The sequence below is a fragment of the Propithecus coquereli genome, unplaced genomic scaffold (genome assembly GCF_000956105.1).
Source record: "Propithecus coquereli isolate 6110/MARCELLA unplaced genomic scaffold, Pcoq_1.0 Scaffold473, whole genome shotgun sequence".
In the NCBI taxonomy this organism is placed as follows: domain Eukaryota; kingdom Metazoa; phylum Chordata; class Mammalia; order Primates; family Indriidae; genus Propithecus; species Propithecus coquereli.
In genome coordinates, this window is record NW_012150541.1 from 1,340,002 (window position 1) to 1,360,680 (window position 20,679).

The following is a 20,679-nucleotide window of genomic DNA, read 5'->3' on the forward strand; positions in this document are numbered from 1 at the left end:
CCAGTAAGCAGATGGCATCGCACGATGCTGGAACACAGGGGCTGGAGATGGAACATGATGGTGGCATCAGGACAACAGTGATGGAGGGCCAGGGACAGCAGAGGTGGGAAAGCAGACGGTGGGATGTGAGAAACGCCGTCACATGGAGAAGGGCAGGGCAGCTCAGTCCCACGGACATGTTGGGACAACTTGCTTAGGCAGCTGGGCCCAAAGCACAGAGATAGTGAAACCCACAAACTCACCGATCCAGCAACTCCACTGAGGAGACCTCCCTCCACAAACAGAACGGTGACACTTCAAGTTCAAGGATGCTCACTGTGTCCCTACTCTACCACAAAGCCAAAACACCCTCAGAGCCCAAAACAAGGGACTGCTGAAATAATGACATAGCTATAGATTGCAGCCATCAAGAAGCCTAATTTTTTAATAATATTTAATAAAGTAAAATATTCATAATATAACGTTAGGTTTCTTAAAAAAGATAAAAAGTACACATATGCAATGTGAATATACTTACTACTGAACTATACACCTAAAAAATGGTTAAGATGCTAAAAAAAAGACTAAAAAGACACAAAAAAATCAATAAACAAATAAAAAATACACAACATGATTTGATATTGTTTTCTAAAGAGTATATGCAACACACACCAGAAAAAAAATTAGAAAGAAATATATCAGCTAAACATGAAGTCCTGCCCTGGCTATGCAGAATTATGAATGATGTATTAAATCTCACTTATCTTTCTTTTCCATAAAATTTCCATAACTTTTATAATTTTCTCACTTTTACTTTATAAAAAGGTTAAAAATAGAAACGTGACATATTATTTTCAACAGAAGACTAAGAACTGTAGACCGAAAGGTCCACAAACACTTTTCTCATTTTAAGGAACTGAGCTCTGTTGACACAGACAAGCAGAAGTCCTTCTGCAGAAAGCCTCAAAATTAAATTTGCATGTGGAAATTGAAGCTGCATATGTATGGGCAGAATACGATTACCAAACAGGAGATCAACCTTCTCAGGTGTGATAAGTGTTCCTTCTCAGCAAGAAAGAGAACATCTGGTTGGAGGATATACTGAGTGAGTTAGAAGCACGTACTATCAAAGGCAGACGTCGCCCAGACATGCCGAATGCTGACTGTGTAAGGGTCTGATGGCAGTGAGCTGCCGGTCCCTGCGCGGCCCAGGTAACTCACAGGGGGTTTGGGTTCAAGCAGAGCTTCTGGTTTAACTGGGCAGCAGTAGGGCACGACTACCTATTAGTAGCTCCCCAGATTTTTCTCACATCCAGATACGGATGGGAACCACTGCATTAAAATATTTACCTTTTACGCCAAAAATTTACACAGCCACATCACATGATGAAATGTCCTCCCTCCTGTCTCAGAGTAGGGTTACTAGTAGGAAACTGGAAACTACAGAGACAGAATGCTCAGGTCCTCAGTTATTATTTACAGATACACAATGGCAGCTGGATGAGGTGGCTCACGCCTGTAATCCTAGCACTCTGGGAGGCCGAGGCAGGAGAATTGACTTGAGCTCAGAAGCATGAGGTTGCAGTGAGCTAGGATGACACCACTGCACTCTACCCGGGGTGACAGAGTGAGACTCTGTATCAAAAAAAAAAAGAAAGAAAGAAAGAAACACAATGGCCAAGCAGGTCTAGGAAAGTGGGCCCTGCTGGAGTAAGCACAGAGGCCTCAGCTGCTTGGTGCTCAGTGCTGGGGACCTGGGGATGGGCAGGACACCCCCACTTGGGGAGTGTGCACTCGAAGAGAGAGCAGAAGGACATTGCTCAGAGGATCTGGAAACTGAAATTGTCCAATAAAGGAAAACAAACACCTCCCGAGTATCTCTGAAGCACTTTTCATTGGTCCTTCTGCAACCCCAAAGCAGGGGGAACGCCCCACGTTCCAGTCACAGCAGAGCAGAGGGGAGAGGACATCCTCCAGAGAATTCGTGGGCAGAAGGCAGGAGGGCAAGGCTAGAACTTGGCCCTGGGTGAGTTACCAAAGCCCTGAGACCGGGGAGTCCCAGGAACATGAGAAAGGAAAGGCAGGAGCCAGACACCAGTCCAGAGAGGAGGAGCCAAGGACCACGGGAGCATCCCCAGGTGGTCAGCAGGGAAGAAGACAGTGGTGGCCTCACTGCCAGGGATCCAAGCTCCAGAGACCAGACAGCGGTCAAGTGTCTCAGTCAACACTACACAAGTGGGGCCTCCAAAAGCAGGGAACTGGGTGTCGGCCACCTGCCCTGCCCGCCCCAGGGAACACTCTGGACTCCAGGCATTTATGGACAACTCCAGGAGGTGGGAGGCCCCAACTTAATTCCAGACCCCACCAAGTATAAGTGACCACAGCGGTGTCAGCTGGGCCTGTGATCAACACTTTCTGGAGTATCAAACCAATGAAAGCTGAAAAAAGTCCCATTTTAATCAAAAAAGGGTAAAAACGGTCAGCCTTTGGCGTGGATTGCATCTTTAAGAAATATGACTATGGCTTCATAGGAACTTATCAGTGTAGTCTATCTGGTGATCTAATAAGCAGAGAATCTACAGCATAGGTGCTCGCAAGAGGAGAAACTTGCACACACTGCAAAGATTTCTCTGATCTCTTAAGTGAAGCCCAATACACCTGAAACAAAAATGTTTTCTTGCAACTATCACAGAGGTGGGAAAGAGAAAAGAAAATTCCTGAAAAACTACAGGTATTTCAACTACAATATTGGATGACACATAAAAGATGCTGAGGTTCTGATAAACAGAGGAGCAATTTTAAAGTATGTATTCAAGTAACAAGGGAAAAAACGTAAGAGGATTTCTCCAGCCCACGGCCGTGAGACCTCAGAAAGGCGACCTTGTGCTCAACATTTCACTGACACGTGGTAAAGTCACCAGACACCCCACGACTTAGCCCTACTGGGAAACAGAAATTGACCGAATTAATGAGCTTCTTTCTCATTATGCCTACATCATTGTTATTATTTACACCTTATGAAGTAGTAAATCATTTTACTTACTAAATGATTTGAAATATTTTTCCAAAACATCCAGGTGGAGCATAGAGAATGTCTAGGGCAGTGAAACTACCCTAGTTGAGACCATGATGGTGGATACAGGCATTTGTGAAACCCACAAGATGCACAGCACCTGGCATGAACACTACTGTGAACCGTGGACTTCGGGGGCTGATGGCCTGTCACTGTGGGTCCGTCAGCTGTAATAAATGCGCCAATCTGTGGCGGATGTTGATGGTGGGGAGACCATGGCGGCGGGAGGGGTGTATAAGAACTGTCTGTATTTTCTGATCAATTTCCCTTGAACCTAAAATTTCTCTAAAACTAAAGTTTATTTAAAAGAGGAAGGAAAAAAACTAAGTCCTGACTTTCCTGGTAGCCAAGGTAAAGGCAACCTCCATAGCTATTCACATAAGCAATGCAGCCATAATGTATCAGGAATCGAGAACTTTTCGCACATAAACATTCATGTGAATCCCAAGAATCACAAACAAAAAACCCACAAGAGTAAATATCAGAGGGCTGCGGAATGAAACTCCACTGCAACCATAAATAGTGAGAGAAACCGTTTCCCAAAACTATGAAAAATGAGAGTGACATTGAAAGAGGTCAAGTAATTAGAATTTCCTGGGGACACTTTTATCTTCCCTCAACAGAGATAACTGGCCTCTCACTTTTCTCGTACTGTCACCAAAAATAAGGGAGCACAAATACGGAGAATTAAAACTCACCGACTGTAAACCAACTCTTCCCCCTCCCAGCGTGCTCTCCGACCTTCTCTTCGCTGTGACCATCCTGCACAAACCCACTCCTAAATCAATCACCAAGCCCGAAAACCTGAAAACCTCCCCTAACTGGCTTCCCTACGGGCTAAGAATTGGGTCAGGGTCTCTCCCAGGAAAAGCTGGGATCCACTTTAAAACCAAATATATGATTTACATCTGAGACTTGTGGACCAGAGCACCCTGGGCCTCACAGGTCGACAGGAAACCACACAGAAAAGAACTAATACATTATTTTTTTCTCTCCAACAGAAAGGCTTATAAATCAAAGCTGCCCCCTGTCCAATTGACATTCAGCAGCGGTTCTTATGCAAAGTGAATGTGATCATCTGAAACTCTCAAGGAAAAAGGGAGAAACTATTACCAGCTACTCCAAAAGGTCTCCTTAAGCCAGACGTCAGTTTCCTGGTGTTGTTGTCCCTCAGCTCCATGCGACCCACTCGAACAATCTGACAGACAAAACTGATTTTCTCCCTTTTCAAGTCTTTGCTTCCCAGGTCCTAGAAATATCAATTTCCATAAATTATTTTGGAGAACCATTATTCAATGTAAGTTCAATTGAAAAGGACAATAAAAAGATGGATTGAGACTCTTTAGACCAGTTTTTATCATTTTAATAAGTCACTCACATGACAAAAGGAATTGAGTAACAATGGTCAATTAATGTTAAGCAAACTTAAGATACAGATTTAAGAGACATGTTCAACGGTAACAGAGGAAACCTTTGTCACAGTGATTCTCAGGGTGGCTACAGACCTGGGAGATTGGGGGAAGGCACTTTTCTTGTAAATATGAAATTGACCTGCATCACAGACAACCCAAGGACCCATGTGCTCTGCTCGTGCAGTAGGGAATCAGAGGCAAGTCACTAAGAGTAGGCATTAGTGAGCAATTCAACTCAACATCTCCGGGTGCACTTACGGTAAAAACAGCTCGCAAATTATGTAATCTGTCTATATCTTTAGGTAATCCTGAACTTGACCAGCGAACCAGGTAGTTTTCACTTGAAAAAGGAAGAAATAAAAACAAATTAATTTTCCAAATACAACAGGATACCAAATGTACATCCACACTGCTTTATAATTAAGGCCACGGAGGTCCACTATACAGATACCTGTGAACCTATAAATAACAACAGTATCAAATAGAGCTACTCATCCATTCACATACACTGCACAAAACCTCGGGAGGTTTTAATTCGGGATGTCTTGGGTTGTAACTGTAATGGAACTACTTGCAAACAGCATTTTCAAGTTTTATTTTAAAAGCCTACTTATTCATTTAGAATGAAGACAGTATAAAAATTCAACAGAATGCATGCTTATTTCACAGCCTATGACAAACCCAATATGCCATAAAATGCAAACTGTATCCCAAGTCAAGAAGAAATGAAGTCCTTATCAGAAGTGAGAATGAAATTCACCCACTTGTTCTGTTTCAGTTGTACGCTGTTTTTAAATTTTGAATGATAGAAGAGAACATATTGGAGTTTTAACACACACACAGACACATACACACACTTCACAGAGTCGAACTGTAATTTTCCCGTCTGGACAAAGAGAAAGTTATGCTGAGGGCCGAGCAAAAACAGTGGATTTACAATGCTATGACTCAACAAATATTAATCCAGAGTGTGTATGTGGCAGGCGCTGGTCTATTTGCTGTAAGTCCAGCCAATCACCTTGGAGAAAAAACAACAGGACAAAGGTCACAGAAATGACATTCACAGAGACCAAAAGTTGGAAAAAGGGAAACATGATATTTGGGGGTCTGGATATATATTAATAAAATCCTGTGAAGACAACAAAGTGTTACTTCAGTCTTCAGCTGGGTCCTTAAAATATTACAAGAGTACACTGTGATCACTGTCACTCTACAAGCAGGTAACAATATACACGTAAGAAGGCTCGCCCTCGCCCAAAGCCCAAGCTGGTGGCCAAACACTGCCCACAAAGAGCTCTTGCCTCAGCTGCTTGGTGACACTGAGCAGCGGAGGGCTCTCAGCACAAGTGGAATGTATCAGTGGCTCTGATGCCGTCTTCCCCACGTGAATCAGAGGAAAGGCAGTAGCCAAGAAATGTTGCCTACCTGATGAATTTGGACTCCACAGGGTCATAAAGAGACATGAGGACTTCAGCATCTTCTCCTATTTTACAAACCACATTTTTGAGGTTGACAAACAAGGCCAGAGAAGGGGTCGCAGCAAATTTAGCTTGTCTGTTAATATCTATGTTCTGCTTTTGAGACTGTGAATGCAAAGAAGGTAGACAGTCACATTAGCCACACTCACCGCTAACCCCTCGCTCTTTTCAGTTCCTGCAAGTAGAGAAAGGTACACCCCTAGTTGGCCTAACACAGCAAAGCCAAGCGTGCGGTCACTTTCTTATCCCACACTTCCGTAACAGTCTGGACTGAGTATTTCCAGTAATACAAAAACTTTCAGATGATCAATGAATGAGAATTATTATTATGTGTGTACTAACTTGTTTAATTTTTAGTTCCCTCATTAGACTGAACCCTCCATGGATATCTCCATCTCATGTATCATTATGTCCCCAGTCCCTAGCACATAGTAGATACTCAATAAATACTTGCTAAATTAATAGATGGCTCAGGCAATCGATTTCTAAATATCTGCTATATACATAATACTATTAATGGTCATAGAAGATGAAAATAGATCAATAGGACATGTGTTCCCTGCCCTCACCAAGCTTGGAAGATGTCGCCCTCCTACCACTATCAGAGAGGAAATGCAGAACCAAGTCTTGTTTCCCATCTGATAGGTGCAAACACGAAGTCAATGTCATTAAGACCCTGTCTCCTAAGATGGCAAGCAACATGCTGTATACAACAACCCCTCAGGGGATAAGTCCTTTCACGTCAGCAGTAGCATGGGCTCCCTTCCATCAATGATGGTATGAAACACACTGTGTAATTGCTCCTTTCCAGGTACTTTTTTTGTGCAAATTCTGGGCTTCACTGATATTTCACTAGTGTTGAAAACCGTTACGAGAAAATGTGTTCCAAATGTGGACGGCGTATGACAGAGAGCCGAACTTACCTTTTCTTCTTGCAATCTTTCCTCCACTTGTTTAGAAGCTATTTCATGAGCTCTGAAGAGACTAATCGTGCTAGTTAGCTCTGGATCCAAGATGTTCCCATCTTCATCTCTAACCACCAGGTCCAAATCAAGAATTCTACAACAACGAGAATTCATAACTTCATGGACACAAACCAAGGAGTTTGAATTCTTTAGTACAACCTCAGCCCTAGGCAACTGAGCAGATGAAAACATCCTAGAAAGTTGGGTTCACTCACAATATTAGGGAACATAATTCTGTGAGGTCACTTTAATTCAAAACATATCGCCTTAGGGGAATTAAAGAAAAAAATTCCTCGATTTTTATTGCTAATGCAATAGTGGCTTTGTCTTCCAATGAGAAATTTTGTAGATCTACAAAACTCAAGTGAAATATATGTTTATAATTATTATGCAAAATATGGAAAGATATTAACACACACACACTATATATATACATACACACACACACACACTCATTCATATATATATATTAATATATGCATTCACATACACATCCATGGGCCCAAACACATGAAAGTGGCAGTTGTGACATCAACATTGAGTTGGGGAGGGAGACAGAGAGGGAAAAGAACTGGAGCAGAGACAAACCTACCACCCTGTTTATTTACGACTGTCTCTGGTAGGGTCCCTTGTACCTCGAATCATTTCTAATCCCTACATTAGGCCCCTGAAAATTTTCAATAAGTATGTTCTATTGTGTTGGAACACCAAACATATGGACATCATCCACAATAATGTTAAGCAACTTCCCGGCCAGATGGCTAAATGTAGTAGCCAACTTAAAACACGATCAACATCTGGATAATAAATCTGTCCAGTCTATATGTGGAAATATTTTTTTGGAACATTCTCTCCAATTCCCGCAATCCAGCGAAATTGTCAGGTGTTTTTTACCACAGATTTTATTTAAGGAGTAAACAAAAGCAATTACATAACAAACAAAATCAAGAGTTGTGCTAGTGCAGAATGTTCTGGTTTTCTTTTTTATAAGACACGCAGGTCTTAGGGTGGGAAATTAGCCACAGATGTCTCATACCCGCCATTGGGATTATATTCCTGTTATTGACAAGTCTACGGAAACAGGCTATTTTTTTTTCACCATATGACAAAGGACAGAGGGTCTTCTGAAGGAATGCTAAATTTCAATTAGAGAGTATCTTCAACAATTACAAATTTAAGAGGAAAATGGAATTGCTCATGAACACTCCATGTAGACAGACTAACTTCAGAGTTCTTTTCTTACCAGGTCACACACCTTAAAGCTAGATATGAGTCTGATCGCAGGTCAAACACGTTTGATTTTTGGCACTCTGCTGAACCACTGCACCATTGGGAAGGCAATTATAAAAAAAACTTCATTTTTTCCTTTTAACATCTATTAAGTGAATTCCACTGAAGATGAAGCAGGACCAACAGGGCTGTCAGCAGCATGAAGGTAAACAGACATTAACAAATAGAGGCTTTTTGTACTGCATGAAAACAGTCTCTGCAGTTGCAAGGTTTGTGGGGTGCCTCAAGAGGAACAGACATTTGAAGAAAAAAGTCTTTTAAGGTCTCATTAGTTATCTTTGTAACATGTTTCACTAATAAGACAAAGACCCCCCACCTCCCAAATATTACTACTTATCCCAGCCCTGAACCTGCTCCTAAGAGGAGTCAGTACTGCTGGGGCGTGGTCAGTGCCAAAGTTGGGTGTGGTCAGTTCCTGATGTGGGCGGGGCCAGTTCTGGCAGGGATGTGGTCAGTTCCTGGTATAGGCGGGGCCAGTTCTAGCAGGGATGTGGTCAGTTCTGGTGTGGGCGGGGCCAGTTCTGGCAGGGGTGTGGTCAGTTCTGGTGTGGGTGAGGCCAGTGCTGGGGCAGGAAAACCACAAAGCACCTGGCTTTAGGAGGTCCAGCCAGTAGATCCCACAGGCCGCACTGAATAAGGCTCCCTCAAGAAAAACACCAGGCTGCCATGTACATCCTACCACGTAATCACCTCAGACTCTCCACAACGGATGGTCAGACCCATTTCACAAAGGAGGAAACCTAAGCTCGGAGAAATTATTTATTCCAATACCAAACATCTGTAAGAGCCCAGGCTCTTATAGATGGATTCTGCATCAGGAACCCCTCATTGCAGAGCCACACACTTTCCAGAATGCTACCTGCAAACCACCATGTAAAGTGGCCTCTCTGGACAACCATTCTAAGTGCTTTTCTCAGCAATCAGCACCCAGCTGACTCTGCATCCAGAGTGAGTTTCCATTATAAAGGTGCAACTTACCACAGCAACGTAATCTAGAGGTTAATTCCATGGAAGCTAAAGCACGCATGAGGATAGAGGTGCATCCAGCCCCGAAATTATGTGCAAAACTGTGTGTGTATGTCTCTGCGTGTGTGGGTCTGTGTGTGTCTGTGCTGTGTTTGTGCGTTTTTCTAGAGAAATGGTCCATGGCCTTCCAATGGACCCCAAAATCAAGGGGACTCCAGAACCCCCAGGTTAAAAAAAAATAGATAGAAAAGGTAAGAAAACCTAAGTGATAAATGAAAAAGACACAAAAGTCCTTCTCCTTATTAAAGCCATCTGTCTTAAAATCAAACATTCAACACTGTGATATTATTTTGTATTCTTTTGTTTTCTTAAGAAGGACAAGGAAGATATGCCCAGAGCATTGGGCTTTAGAGAAATTATGGAGTAGCCTGGAGATTCTTGAGCAAAAAACTGTCTTACTAAGGATTATATTTCCTATCAAAATAGTAAATTACGTTTGGAAACACTTCCTTCCTTAACTAGATTGTTCCATGATATAATGTACTTTCCCAGCTTCCTGCAGCCAAATTAAGCAGGTGGTCTCTGAACATAAGTTCAAAATTAAGATACTCCAATAGAAAATAACATCAAAGCTCCAGAAGATTGGTTTTTGTTAAGCAGGTGGTCTTGAAACAGGTTTCACTGCAACAATATCTGATCTTATATCCAGAAGTCTGTGGTTTTCTGGAAAACCCAAACAAAACCCTTCTCCTATAGCATTTCTAACCCAAACCCTACATCTTGTTCATAATGTTGCTTTCAGAAACTTTTCACACTTGAAAAATATAAATTACCAGAAAATTATGTGATACTTCTGATTTCACAGAAAGGTTCTTTAGTTTACCCAGGGCTCCTTTCAGCTGAACGGCTAGAGGCAAAGCCTTTCCCCTCTCTGACTTCCACAGCCCAGTGTGTGAGATGAGAGGGTTGGACTAAACCAGAAATTTTCCAAATCTGCTTTCCAGCATGGTCCAACTCTATTGTTAAAAACTGAGACTTCCAGCCAGCACCCCGGACACCACAAACCAGAAGCTTAAGGAGGGGTCTGGGGATTCTGTATTTTGAAAGCTCTCCAAGTGATTAAGACACAGAATAGCACTGGGGAACCCAGTGACCAGTTAATTGTTAAGGCTTCTTGCAGCTCTGATATTATAGGAAGAACCAAATAGCTATCAGGTGGGAAAGAGCATGGCCTCATTCTAGTTACAAAACCCGGCAGAATTAGGATCAGAACAGTCATTTCCTTTCAGCATGAGAAAATGCTTGTTAATGCTAGAATGTGCAGCTCTATGGGGGAGTGAGCACGCCATCACTAATGGCATTCAAGCAGAGGTGGGTGGATGCTGGCTGTAGATGGGAACTTCTGCAAGACACATAATTGCACAAAATTTGTTGTTTATCTAAATTCAAGTTTAGCTGGGCTGTATTTCTGCTGGTGAACTCTGGGAAGCCTACATGGGTGACAAGTTTTCTGGTGATCTAATGTCCACTCCAATGCTCAGAACTTAGGATTCCACAGAAGGACACTGGTGCTTGTCACTGCTAAAGAAACTACCACTCCGCCCTCGCCCCCAGCTCAAAATCTGGACTGAAAATCAAATATTGTGAACAGAAAGTAAAAGTTTCTTGTTGGGGCTGGGGGGTCATTGTGGGGTCCCCTCTGGAATGGTGAAAGTGACAGGTCCCAGCTTCTGGGCTCCACCACTTGGAGAATGAAGAGAACAGGTTTTGAGAATGACCCAGGAAACTGTCCTGATTGTCAGAATCCAATAGAAAATACCTCATCCTTTTCAAAATGAAAACCATGCCATGATTTTGATGTTAGAAATTTTGTTTTATGATAAAATGTGATTTTGGTCTTCTCAAGGCTTATGATGATGTTATTATATTGGATAAATTAAGCATGAAATCATCTTTCAAACAAACAAACCTGTTTCCATAATCAATTTTGGCTGTGACCTTCTTCTTCAGTTCTTTGAGCTCATCCTGCGGCAGAGTTCCGGAAAGGATTTGCGACCGCCACTCGATAAGGTCGTAGATCATGTGCCGCACGCTTCGGAACATCTCCCTGTTATCTTGCTATCAAGGAGGGGGAGAAAAAGCCAGTTGTAAAGCTTTTGCTATAAAATAGCATCGTGGAGATAGCCTAGAATGGATATGTCTTCAAATACACATGAGGTACATGTACTCTATTGTGGGAATTAGTTAATGCTGAATGAAAAAGTGTTTTTAGCACAAACCGGAACACACTGCATGGAATTTGGTTTCTATGAGACACTGAAAGAATAAAAAGTAATGTGCAATCCCCAACAGTCCACCCAACATTCCAGCATGTACACAACTGCATCATAAAGTTGACCCCAGCAGGAGCTGGACTTTGAGCTTCAACACCTGTTCACGAGCTCCTAACATCTGGCCCACGGATGGGCAACTCTTAAAGCTCCCTCAGAATTAGTCTAAGCCTAAAGATCTGAATCCTACAACTCGCATACGGTCTTCAGGATACCCTACACCCGGAATCGTTCTGAGCACACTAAGAAACTGAACCCCGGGCCTTGCTGTCAGCGGAGCTACGCAGAAAAACATGCCACGCGGGGCTGCTTCCCTGGCACGCTGTAATGCATGCGGCCCACACAGACACGCTGCTTCTGCAAGAAGCCAAATCCCCATCTACAAGCTCTTGGTGCTTTTATGCCGAAGGAAAATGTAAATACGATGCAAAATTCACACTTCTTACCACTTTTTAAGTATTCTGATGGGTTTGATGCTACAAAGAAAAGCAAGCGTTTGCAACTGCAGGAGTGCAAGCCTCAAGATGAGGGAGCATCCGAAGGGAAAATAACCCAGCGATTCTTTCAACAAAAAGAAATCTAGGTGGAACCTAATGTGATACAATCCCAAACATCATGGTCCCTTTAAAAAGTTAAAATGTGCCCTGTAATCCCAGCACTTTGGGAGGTCGAGGAGGGAAGAAAGCTTGAGACCAGCCTGGGTAACGCTGCGAGACCCGGTCTCTATAAAAAGTAAGTAAAGCCTTTTAAAAATTAAAATGCGCTTATTGCTTCTTCAAAAAAAAGTCCCCCTGTACATATCTGAACCACGTACCCCACTATTTCTACTACTTCACCTTATTTCTATGAGCTTCTAGTATCCCCACCACCCACCCATCAGGCACCCTAACAGGCTATTTTTCATTCCATGAACTTGTCTTTATAATGTTACCCTAATTTTACTCTCTTAAATGAAAACTAAATAGTCAAACTTAATGATTTGTTACAAAACTATGTTCATTTCCCTCTTTCTAATTCTCCTTACTCATTTCTCTAAGGCCATATCAAGTATCTAAAATCCCTAATATTTTGCTACCATCTACAACCACAGAACAGAGCAAAAATTCTATATAAAAACATTAAAACCATCTTTGGCTTGGCTTTGCACAAATCCAACAAAGTAAGTCCATCAGAGGCAAATTTAAGTTTTGTCAAAGGAAACCACAGTGATGATTATGAATGCCTATTCTAGGGTTTTCTGGCTAAAACTGTCCACTGACATATTAGTCAGCATCAATTCCCGTTTGCTTTGTTGCCATATTTTTGTTTAAAAATTGCTAAGTTGAACATGAAACACCGACTACAAAATTGCTCAGATTTACACAAAACATTCATGGCTAACTTTACGCTTTTAGGTTTTTGAGTACATTTGATGAACAATTACTGCAACTGCTTATTACTGTGCATTTATAGGAAACCACTGTATAATCAGAAACCACAAGCCTGCCCAACAAGCAGCTGTGGGGCTTTAGGAAGTTTTCTATGCTCCCAAGAAATTAACGCACTGACTTCCTTCCAGAGCCCTTGCTTGGTGATAATAACATTAGCATATGAGAAATCAACACTCTGAATAGAAATACAGGCTTAACAAAAGGTAATCTTCTGCAAATATGAATTTATGTGCAAAGAAATGCCCTGAGGGAATATGAAATAGGAGATGTCAGAGCTTCAACCTCTCCGCATTAATAAGACTTTCTTCCGAGATCAGAAGAACCGGACAATTGCACACGAAGCTAGAATGCAAAATATTTCCCTACCCTGTCACAAACGCGGGTAAATCTAGATGACTGTAGTTTTTCTTAAATGATAAGAGGCATTACCTACTGTCAGACGACGGCAAAGAAATAAATAGTAATCCCCCTCTGCCACATTCATAAATAAGCACCTGTTACTGTTTAAAAGCAGATTTTAGTTTTCATGATGAAAATATAAACTCTCAGGTGACATCGATGCAGATCGCCTGATCCTGTGTTCCAAGGGCTTTAAGCAATCACGTTTCCCTTTCCAAGGCAAGGACAGGCAAGTCCCCGGGCCCTTTCCTCAGTAGCCCACTGTATCACCGTGAGCACAGCTGCACCCGAACACAAAGCAGGTCACAGGGCACACAGCCCCAAAGAGTGGCCCGACTATCTGGCCACGTCGCTTTCTTTGCCCTTTCTGAGTAAGACCCTATCCAAGTTCTGCTTTTACAGTTCCCAGGGAAAGAAAAACATCCCATTGCTATAGCAAGGTCTGAGAAGACCATTCATTCTCTATTTTTTTCCCCAGAGACAAGATTTTGCTCTGTTATCCAGGCTGGAGTGCAGTGGCACAATCATAGCTCCCTGCAGACTCGAATTCCTGGGCTCAAGTGATCCTCCTGCCTCAGCCTCCCAAGTAGCTAGGACTACAGGTACATACCACCACACCTGGCTAATTTTTTTTTTTTTTTGAAACAAGGGTCTTGCTATGTTGTCCGGGCTGGTCTCAAACTTTTGGCCTCAAACAATCCTCCCACCTCGGCCTCCCAAAGTGCTGGGATTATAGGCTTAAGCTACTGAGCCCAACCCATTCTCTATTTTTAAGTGTTGACCAACATCCCGTTTGCTTACCACGTAGAGCTGCCTCCAGATGGTGGACCACTCTCGGAGTGTTGTGGTAACCTCCTGTATAAGGGGGAGGTCGCCCGGGATGACCGTTTCATGTTGCCTGGGATGAAAGAAGGAAAAAGCAGCTTGAGTCCATGATTTCATTAAGTGCTGTGAGCCGCACCTGGTGAATTCCAACTACAGGCCATAGAGTTCAACATTTAAGCAAATGGAAAGAAAATATACAAGTAACACTGTGTTCAGGCAGATAAGTACATACATACATCTCTGAGAATGACAGGTACAGAGCTTGAGAATGTTCATACATTACCTGCATGCAAGCCATCCACCTCGTACGTCAAGGTAAGACGAAGGAGGCAAATAACATCCCATTAAAGTCTACAGAACGTCAAGGTCTGGCAAGTGGAAAGTGTATTCATAATACGTGTACCCATCTATCTTAAAGATGCCATAAATTACAAGCAGTCTGTGTGGCATTAAAATGCAGGTTTGGGTTAAGATTATTTTTACATTTCCATCATGCATAAAACTCACTATATGATAATACATGAAGCAGTTATCCTTGGCAAAATACGAGAGGTTACAGCTTTCAAATGTCCGTGGTTATTCTCCCTGATCCCCACTCTGATTATCCTCTTACCCTTTTCCCTCCACCGCAAAAGGTTAACCCTTGAATTGTTCTTAACTCATCTGTATTTATATATTGGTTTTCATCAAGTCTACCATTGTTTTCTGGGCAAATACTCTAGATCAGGCACTACGCAAAGTCTGGCTCAGACTCTCTGGGACGGGTAGGAGACAGAACGTGTGCCTTGTACAGTTCGGCTGGCTGGCCCCAGAGGTCCTCTGTGTCTGGACAGACAAGACTCTGGTCAGCATGCAACATCCAGGGACACCCACACCCTTTGATTTTCACAGCACCCAGCCCTGTGGGAGGGACCCTGATTTTGGCTCACAACTGGGGATCAGACCTGCAATGACTTATTGATGGTGGGGGAGGCTCCCAAAGCTAGAGACAGTGGAGTTCCGGAAAGAAAGCTGGCCTCGTGGTGAGGTCTAGAACCAGACATCTGAGGGAGGGGCGCATACAAGACCATCCCCCAGAAAGCTGCTGCTAAGAATGACCCTTTGATGGGAGATCATCTGTGTCTACTGAGGGTCATCATTGTTAAAACAGCCCTGCCGAGCCTGTCACCAAGTTTCGCAGTAAGGATGTTGATGAAAGCGTGGTTCATCACACTCGGCACTGTCATCCCACAAAGCCTGCGGGAGAGATTCCTCTCCACTTGCACCTGAGCACACTCATCAGCAACTGGGCTGTTTTCATGCCCCGTCCACTAGGCACTCTGCACACTGGCTCCAGGACGCTCGGAGCTCAACTGGGCTCCCTCCCACCATACAATGGGGCCCCAAGGCCTGCACCACGTCCTGGCCTCAGTTCTGGTTCCTTCTTACCCTCCTACCTTTTGATGGGCCTCATCTGTCCTTGGGATTAATGTGCCAACTGGCACTAATGCACTTGATCTGGCTTCTTATATAACCTCCGCTACCACCTTGCTACCTGCCGGGGATCGGGAGCACCCAAGCCAGCAATGCCTGCCTCGCAGGCTGCCATGAGATGGAGGGAGCGTCGGGCAGGACACCTGTGGGAATGAGTGGGGTGGGGGATGCTGGGGAAAGGATACAAACTTCACTTAGACAGGAGGAATAAGGTTGAGAGCTCTACTGTACCAGTGGTGACGACAGTTAACAGCGATGTATTGCACACTGGAAAACTGCTAAGAGTAGATTTTACGTGTTCTCACCACAAATAAGTAACTACGTAAGGTAATGCAACATGTTCATCAGCTTAATTTAGCCATTCCATGACGCACACAGACTTCGAAACACTATGTTGTATACCATATACAATTTTTGTCCATTTAAAAAATAATTATTTTAAAGGACAACGAATGGGACACAGCAGGTGCCCACCAACCGTGGTGATTCTTGTTAGTCACTCGGCTCCGCATAACTGCACGAGGTGTCGGGAGATGAGTCGGGGCTGGAGGTCCCGATCTGAGCGTCACCCACATCGAGGGGACGGCTGGAGGCGAGAGCAACAGAGGCCATGTCAAAAGGGGAGGACAGCAGAGAAACAGGAGGCCAAGGACAGACCCTGAGAGGAATGGGCAGGGGACAAAGACGATGTGAAGCACAAGCTGTAAAAAGAGGACACGGAGCATCAGAGTGCACAGGAGCTGCACGGGAAGTGCGTGGCCGACAGCATCCGGCGCTGCAGGAAACCTCCGGAAGAGGAGGACTGAGAAGACACCGTCAGGCCAGGACAGGAGGCAGCACCGGCAAACAGTCAGTGCCAGGGAAGGGGGGCGGCAAAGTGGGAATCGCTTTGGTCATGGGGGAAAGATACAGAATAGGTGGTAATAGGCATATAGCAACCACTGGGCGTGTCTGAGAGTGAAGGACGGCAGGTGTCCAGAGAGAAGAGAGACCAAGCAAGAGACCCTGCAAGAGGGTTCACGCAAGAGGCGAGATGGGACGATAAACTCGGAGCGCAGGAAGGCAGGCAGGGCTGGGACTACAGAACGGCCTGCGTCGGTGCTGGACAGGAGGGACGGCCAGGAGAAGGCGGGAAGGTGGCCGTGCACAGCAGTCTGGAGGAAAGGGGAGGGGTGAGGTCGACTGTCAAGCCCAAGGCAGGGGTGCTTCAGCAGGGAGCGCTGGGGCAGCGAGGGCTGCGTGGAAGCAGCAAGGCAGATAGGCAGGGCCAGGGTCGGAGCGTGGGGAGCGATCCCAGGGACCCCAAAGCACCGGCAGGGAATTGGTTCCGAACCATTTCGCCATCTCTCAGTTCACTTGCCCAGAGTGGGGACCCCTAGTCTGCATGACCCAGTAAAAGGAACCAAACGTGTCTCTGCCTGTCGAGGTGGGTATGTCTCTATTTACTGAGAATTAGAATAATCTCTTGTTCACTTTATCATTATGTTTCACAATTACAACTTACATATATTCTTTTATATATATCAAGCTGCTTTTTTAAAAAAAATCAATCACATACAGTCTGACTTGTATAAGGATTCTGATACAAAGTACATTAAATATACACTTTATTCAGTTATTTCCACAATAAGGCAAAAGTTTCCAAACTTTCTTTTTCTTCGCCTTAAAGCTTTGCATACAAAACATTGTATCTGTCTAAAAAAATACCATATTGCAGGTCATCACCATTCATGCCTCTGAATTATTTTCTTCGTTTTAATTATGTACCATGGAAGCACAGAACCTGAACAGTGCTTTTCATATGTTAAAAGTACAGTGCTTGGAAAGGCAATTTTGTAATCAGCCGAAGAGATGCCATTATGCAGTAATCATATGATTAGTAATTTTATAATTTACATATTTAACTGAGTGTGAAGACATAGCAGAGACAAAAAAAGAAAACATTTTAATGTTCTTCTTCCAAGTTCACACCTGGTTATTCATTTGCCATTGCTGCCTAATGGGTTCCTGTTCTACAAATGTTCTTTTAATGATCTTATACATCAGTTTTATGACCTCTAGGAAACATACATCACAATTAGACAAAACGTAAATTCATATATGTCCCAATTTAACAACTGTTGCCTCACCCTAAATTCTATATGTATCATACCCTGAAAAGTCTTCCCCAAAATAGGACTCAGAGCGAGGGGCTATGGAATCTCTGCCAAATGGGGTGGCTCACAGAGGCAGCACAGAGCACCAAGGCCAGCACTTTCCAAAACAGACCCCAGGTTCAAGGACAACGACTACAATTACAGTGCTGACTTCAGACTCTTTAAAGGATCAAAGCCATGTTGTCCACAACGCTGAATTCCAAGTCCCCTTTTTCTCCCCCAAATTCCTGTCCCATCATAGCTGATCACACGCACTGTCTTAACCCCCTAACGTTACCCTACCATACATATGAGCAGTGAAACCAAATATAATCACTGCAATTCTTCATTTAAACATGGAGACTAGACTTACCCTTTTCCTTCAACTATCGCTTCTTTAAGATGAATATATGAAGCAGGAAATATACCCTTTGGGGGAAAAAAAAAGAAGTAGATTTTATAATCAATATGAATACTGATCACAAATCAAACAACAGCCCCCAAAAAGGTGGGGGTAGGGGTAGCTGGATCACTATTAATTTCGCAAGTCTTCTGCTAAGCCTCATATATGACATATCAAAGAAATCACAAAGAAGTGGAAAAGACGACAACCCAAACAGCTTGTATTCCGAAGAGTCTGTAGACGTCTTAGAAGAAAACAGACAATGTGTTCACAAAGGAAAAACTGCACAGAGACACGGGCAACTCCTCATCTTCTCTGTGGCTCACACCTTGTTCTCACTGTTGACCTTGCACAAGCAGACCAAAGTCCAGCTGATGCCTAAAAAAGTTTTTGACGATGGTCTCCGACAGTTTCTTCTTTCAAAATGATAAAATTGTCATCGGACACTGGTTTAAACCACTGGTTGTCACTTGCGCGCTGACCATTTACCTAGACCCATAGGGATTTTCTCGTAGATCTCCCAAGAGAGGCCATCTGGGAAAATACAGGAAGGTGGGCCGATTTCGCCCAGTCTGCACGACTGCGGTAGGAGGACACCAGCTTCCGTTCACGCGGTGCCTGAGTCTCCTAAGGGCAGCGTACCCATGAGCCCACCAGAACAGAGACCGTGGGAGACAGTTTCTCAACAGGACTCACAGCGTCAGGCACACTCTGGAAAGTGCCGGAGGAGCTTTATCAGGAGTTTGGGTCCTGCTTCCTGAGCAAGCAAAATAACCCCTTCCCTGGAGTGAGGCAGGGGCGAGCCCAGGAAAGGCAGGCTGGGGGCTCAGGCAGTGCCACGAAAGCCACTTCCCGTGGGAGGTTTGGTGCCTGCAGCCAATACCATGAAGTGGCACCCCTGTGGCTCTGAGGTACCTATTTTGGAAACAGGAACTTCTGATTGGGTCTTCCTGGCATCCACACGGGACATCCAGAAACCAAACTACTAATCATGCCTGGGAAGGAAAGGGGCAGGGCAGAGGGCTGAACGGGCCTGGCAGGCACCACTGATTCATGCTTCTCCGGCCTGCCAGGGACGTGGCCAAATTCCATATGAAGAAGAATCACCACAAACAGGGAAGGAGGCAGGCAGAGAGTCACAGACTGAGCCACAAAGAGGACTGAAAAACCCAGCACTGGGTTGCTCTGTTCAGGTCCCGGTTGTCCAGGATACCTCCAAATCCCAGGGTAGTCTCAGGTGCGCAGCGGGCATCTTTCCATGATGCCAGTAGGCGTGCACCCAGGTGGGGGAACAAAACAAACAAGCCAATCCGACCCTGCTCATGTTCCTAGGCAGAGACACTCCTCAACCTCAGCAAACCCACCGGAGAATCATAAAGCCACAGGAGGAATGGTGGCTGGATGAGGCTGGACGCACCTGGAGGCGTGGAATGAGCAACTTAAGCTGGGGCCATGCAGGACCAGCTCCGATGCGTTGCACATTGTAAATATCTATCCTAAGGTTGCTTACAGATCACTTAGAGTCAGGATTCCCAGGGGCCACATCCCTTATGGAAAAATAACTACCGCCCTACCCAGCTCTATCGCGTCAATGAGTTGCAGTATCTGGGCCCCTGGGGCAGCACAGAGAGTACCTACTGGGGGAAGAGGGAGATCCCACATTGGGAGAGGTGACAATGAATACCAAGTAAACATCACAGGAAAGTGAACAGCTTGCCTGGGGCATGCCCAGCCCAGAGAGCAGCAGCTCTGTCCTGAGTAGGGTGGGAGAAGGGAGTATTAGTGTCCATGATCCTAATCTCTTTATTACTAAAGTCTTCAACTGCGGCTCTCCCAGACAAAACTCAGGGTTTCATCTGCAGGAATACACTCTCGACTGTAGGAGGAATCAATGTGAAAATGGAACTTTCCTTAGACAAATCTATTGCCCATCTGCCTGGTTGCAAGCTATCATGTCCACACCTCAAGGCTGCAGGTCACTGGATGTGCAGAGACCCCTCGCCCAGGCCCAGCGTGGCAGGGTTGAGGGGAGAAGTCCTAGCTCCAATTTGCAGGTCTGGCTCACCCCTTTCCTAACAGTGTCTCTCGCATTGGAACATCATCGTGACTATGCCAGAGGAAGGCTGTCAGGGGACCAACCAGGAGCCCACCCACATGATGGTGCTGCGTGAGGGTGGCCACTTCATGGCCCTCGCAGAGTCCGACCTGCTCGGCACAGCCTGGGCAGGCCTCTGGGCAGGCAGAGCAGGGAGGCCCTGGTGCTCGGGCCACTGGACTCAGAAGCCTTGTTACAGGCTCACGACCACAATCGAGACTCCAGCCCAGTAGGGAGAGGCAAATTTAAGACACAGAAGTAAGATGAACCATCCATCTGTCAAGTATAATTAGACATTCGAACGTACGTATAAGTTAACGTGGACAGCCAGACCACGGCTTAGCATGGGTGGTACTTCAAACTCGTGGCATGGTGGAACGAAACAGAAGAGCAATAATTAGGTTTTGTGAAGCTAAGAATGTTAGA

The 20,679-nt window shown here is 44.5% G+C and overlaps 1 protein-coding gene across 1 annotated transcript in view; it reads right to left on the reverse strand.

Moving 5' to 3' along the window:
* Positions 1-20,679, reverse strand: part of DOCK1 (dedicator of cytokinesis 1) — a 484,728-nt gene that overhangs the window by 402,833 nt on the left and 61,216 nt on the right. The window contains exons 4-10 of the mRNA XM_012655364.1: positions 18,129-18,184; positions 14,124-14,220; positions 11,133-11,281; positions 6,866-7,001; positions 5,890-6,047; positions 4,723-4,804; positions 4,166-4,301 (exon numbers count right to left, since the gene is read on the reverse strand). Coding sequence (XP_012510818.1) covers positions 4,166-4,301; positions 4,723-4,804; positions 5,890-6,047; positions 6,866-7,001; positions 11,133-11,281; positions 14,124-14,220; positions 18,129-18,184 — 814 coding nt within the window. The remainder of the gene's footprint in view (positions 1-4,165; positions 4,302-4,722; positions 4,805-5,889; positions 6,048-6,865; positions 7,002-11,132; positions 11,282-14,123; positions 14,221-18,128; positions 18,185-20,679) is intronic.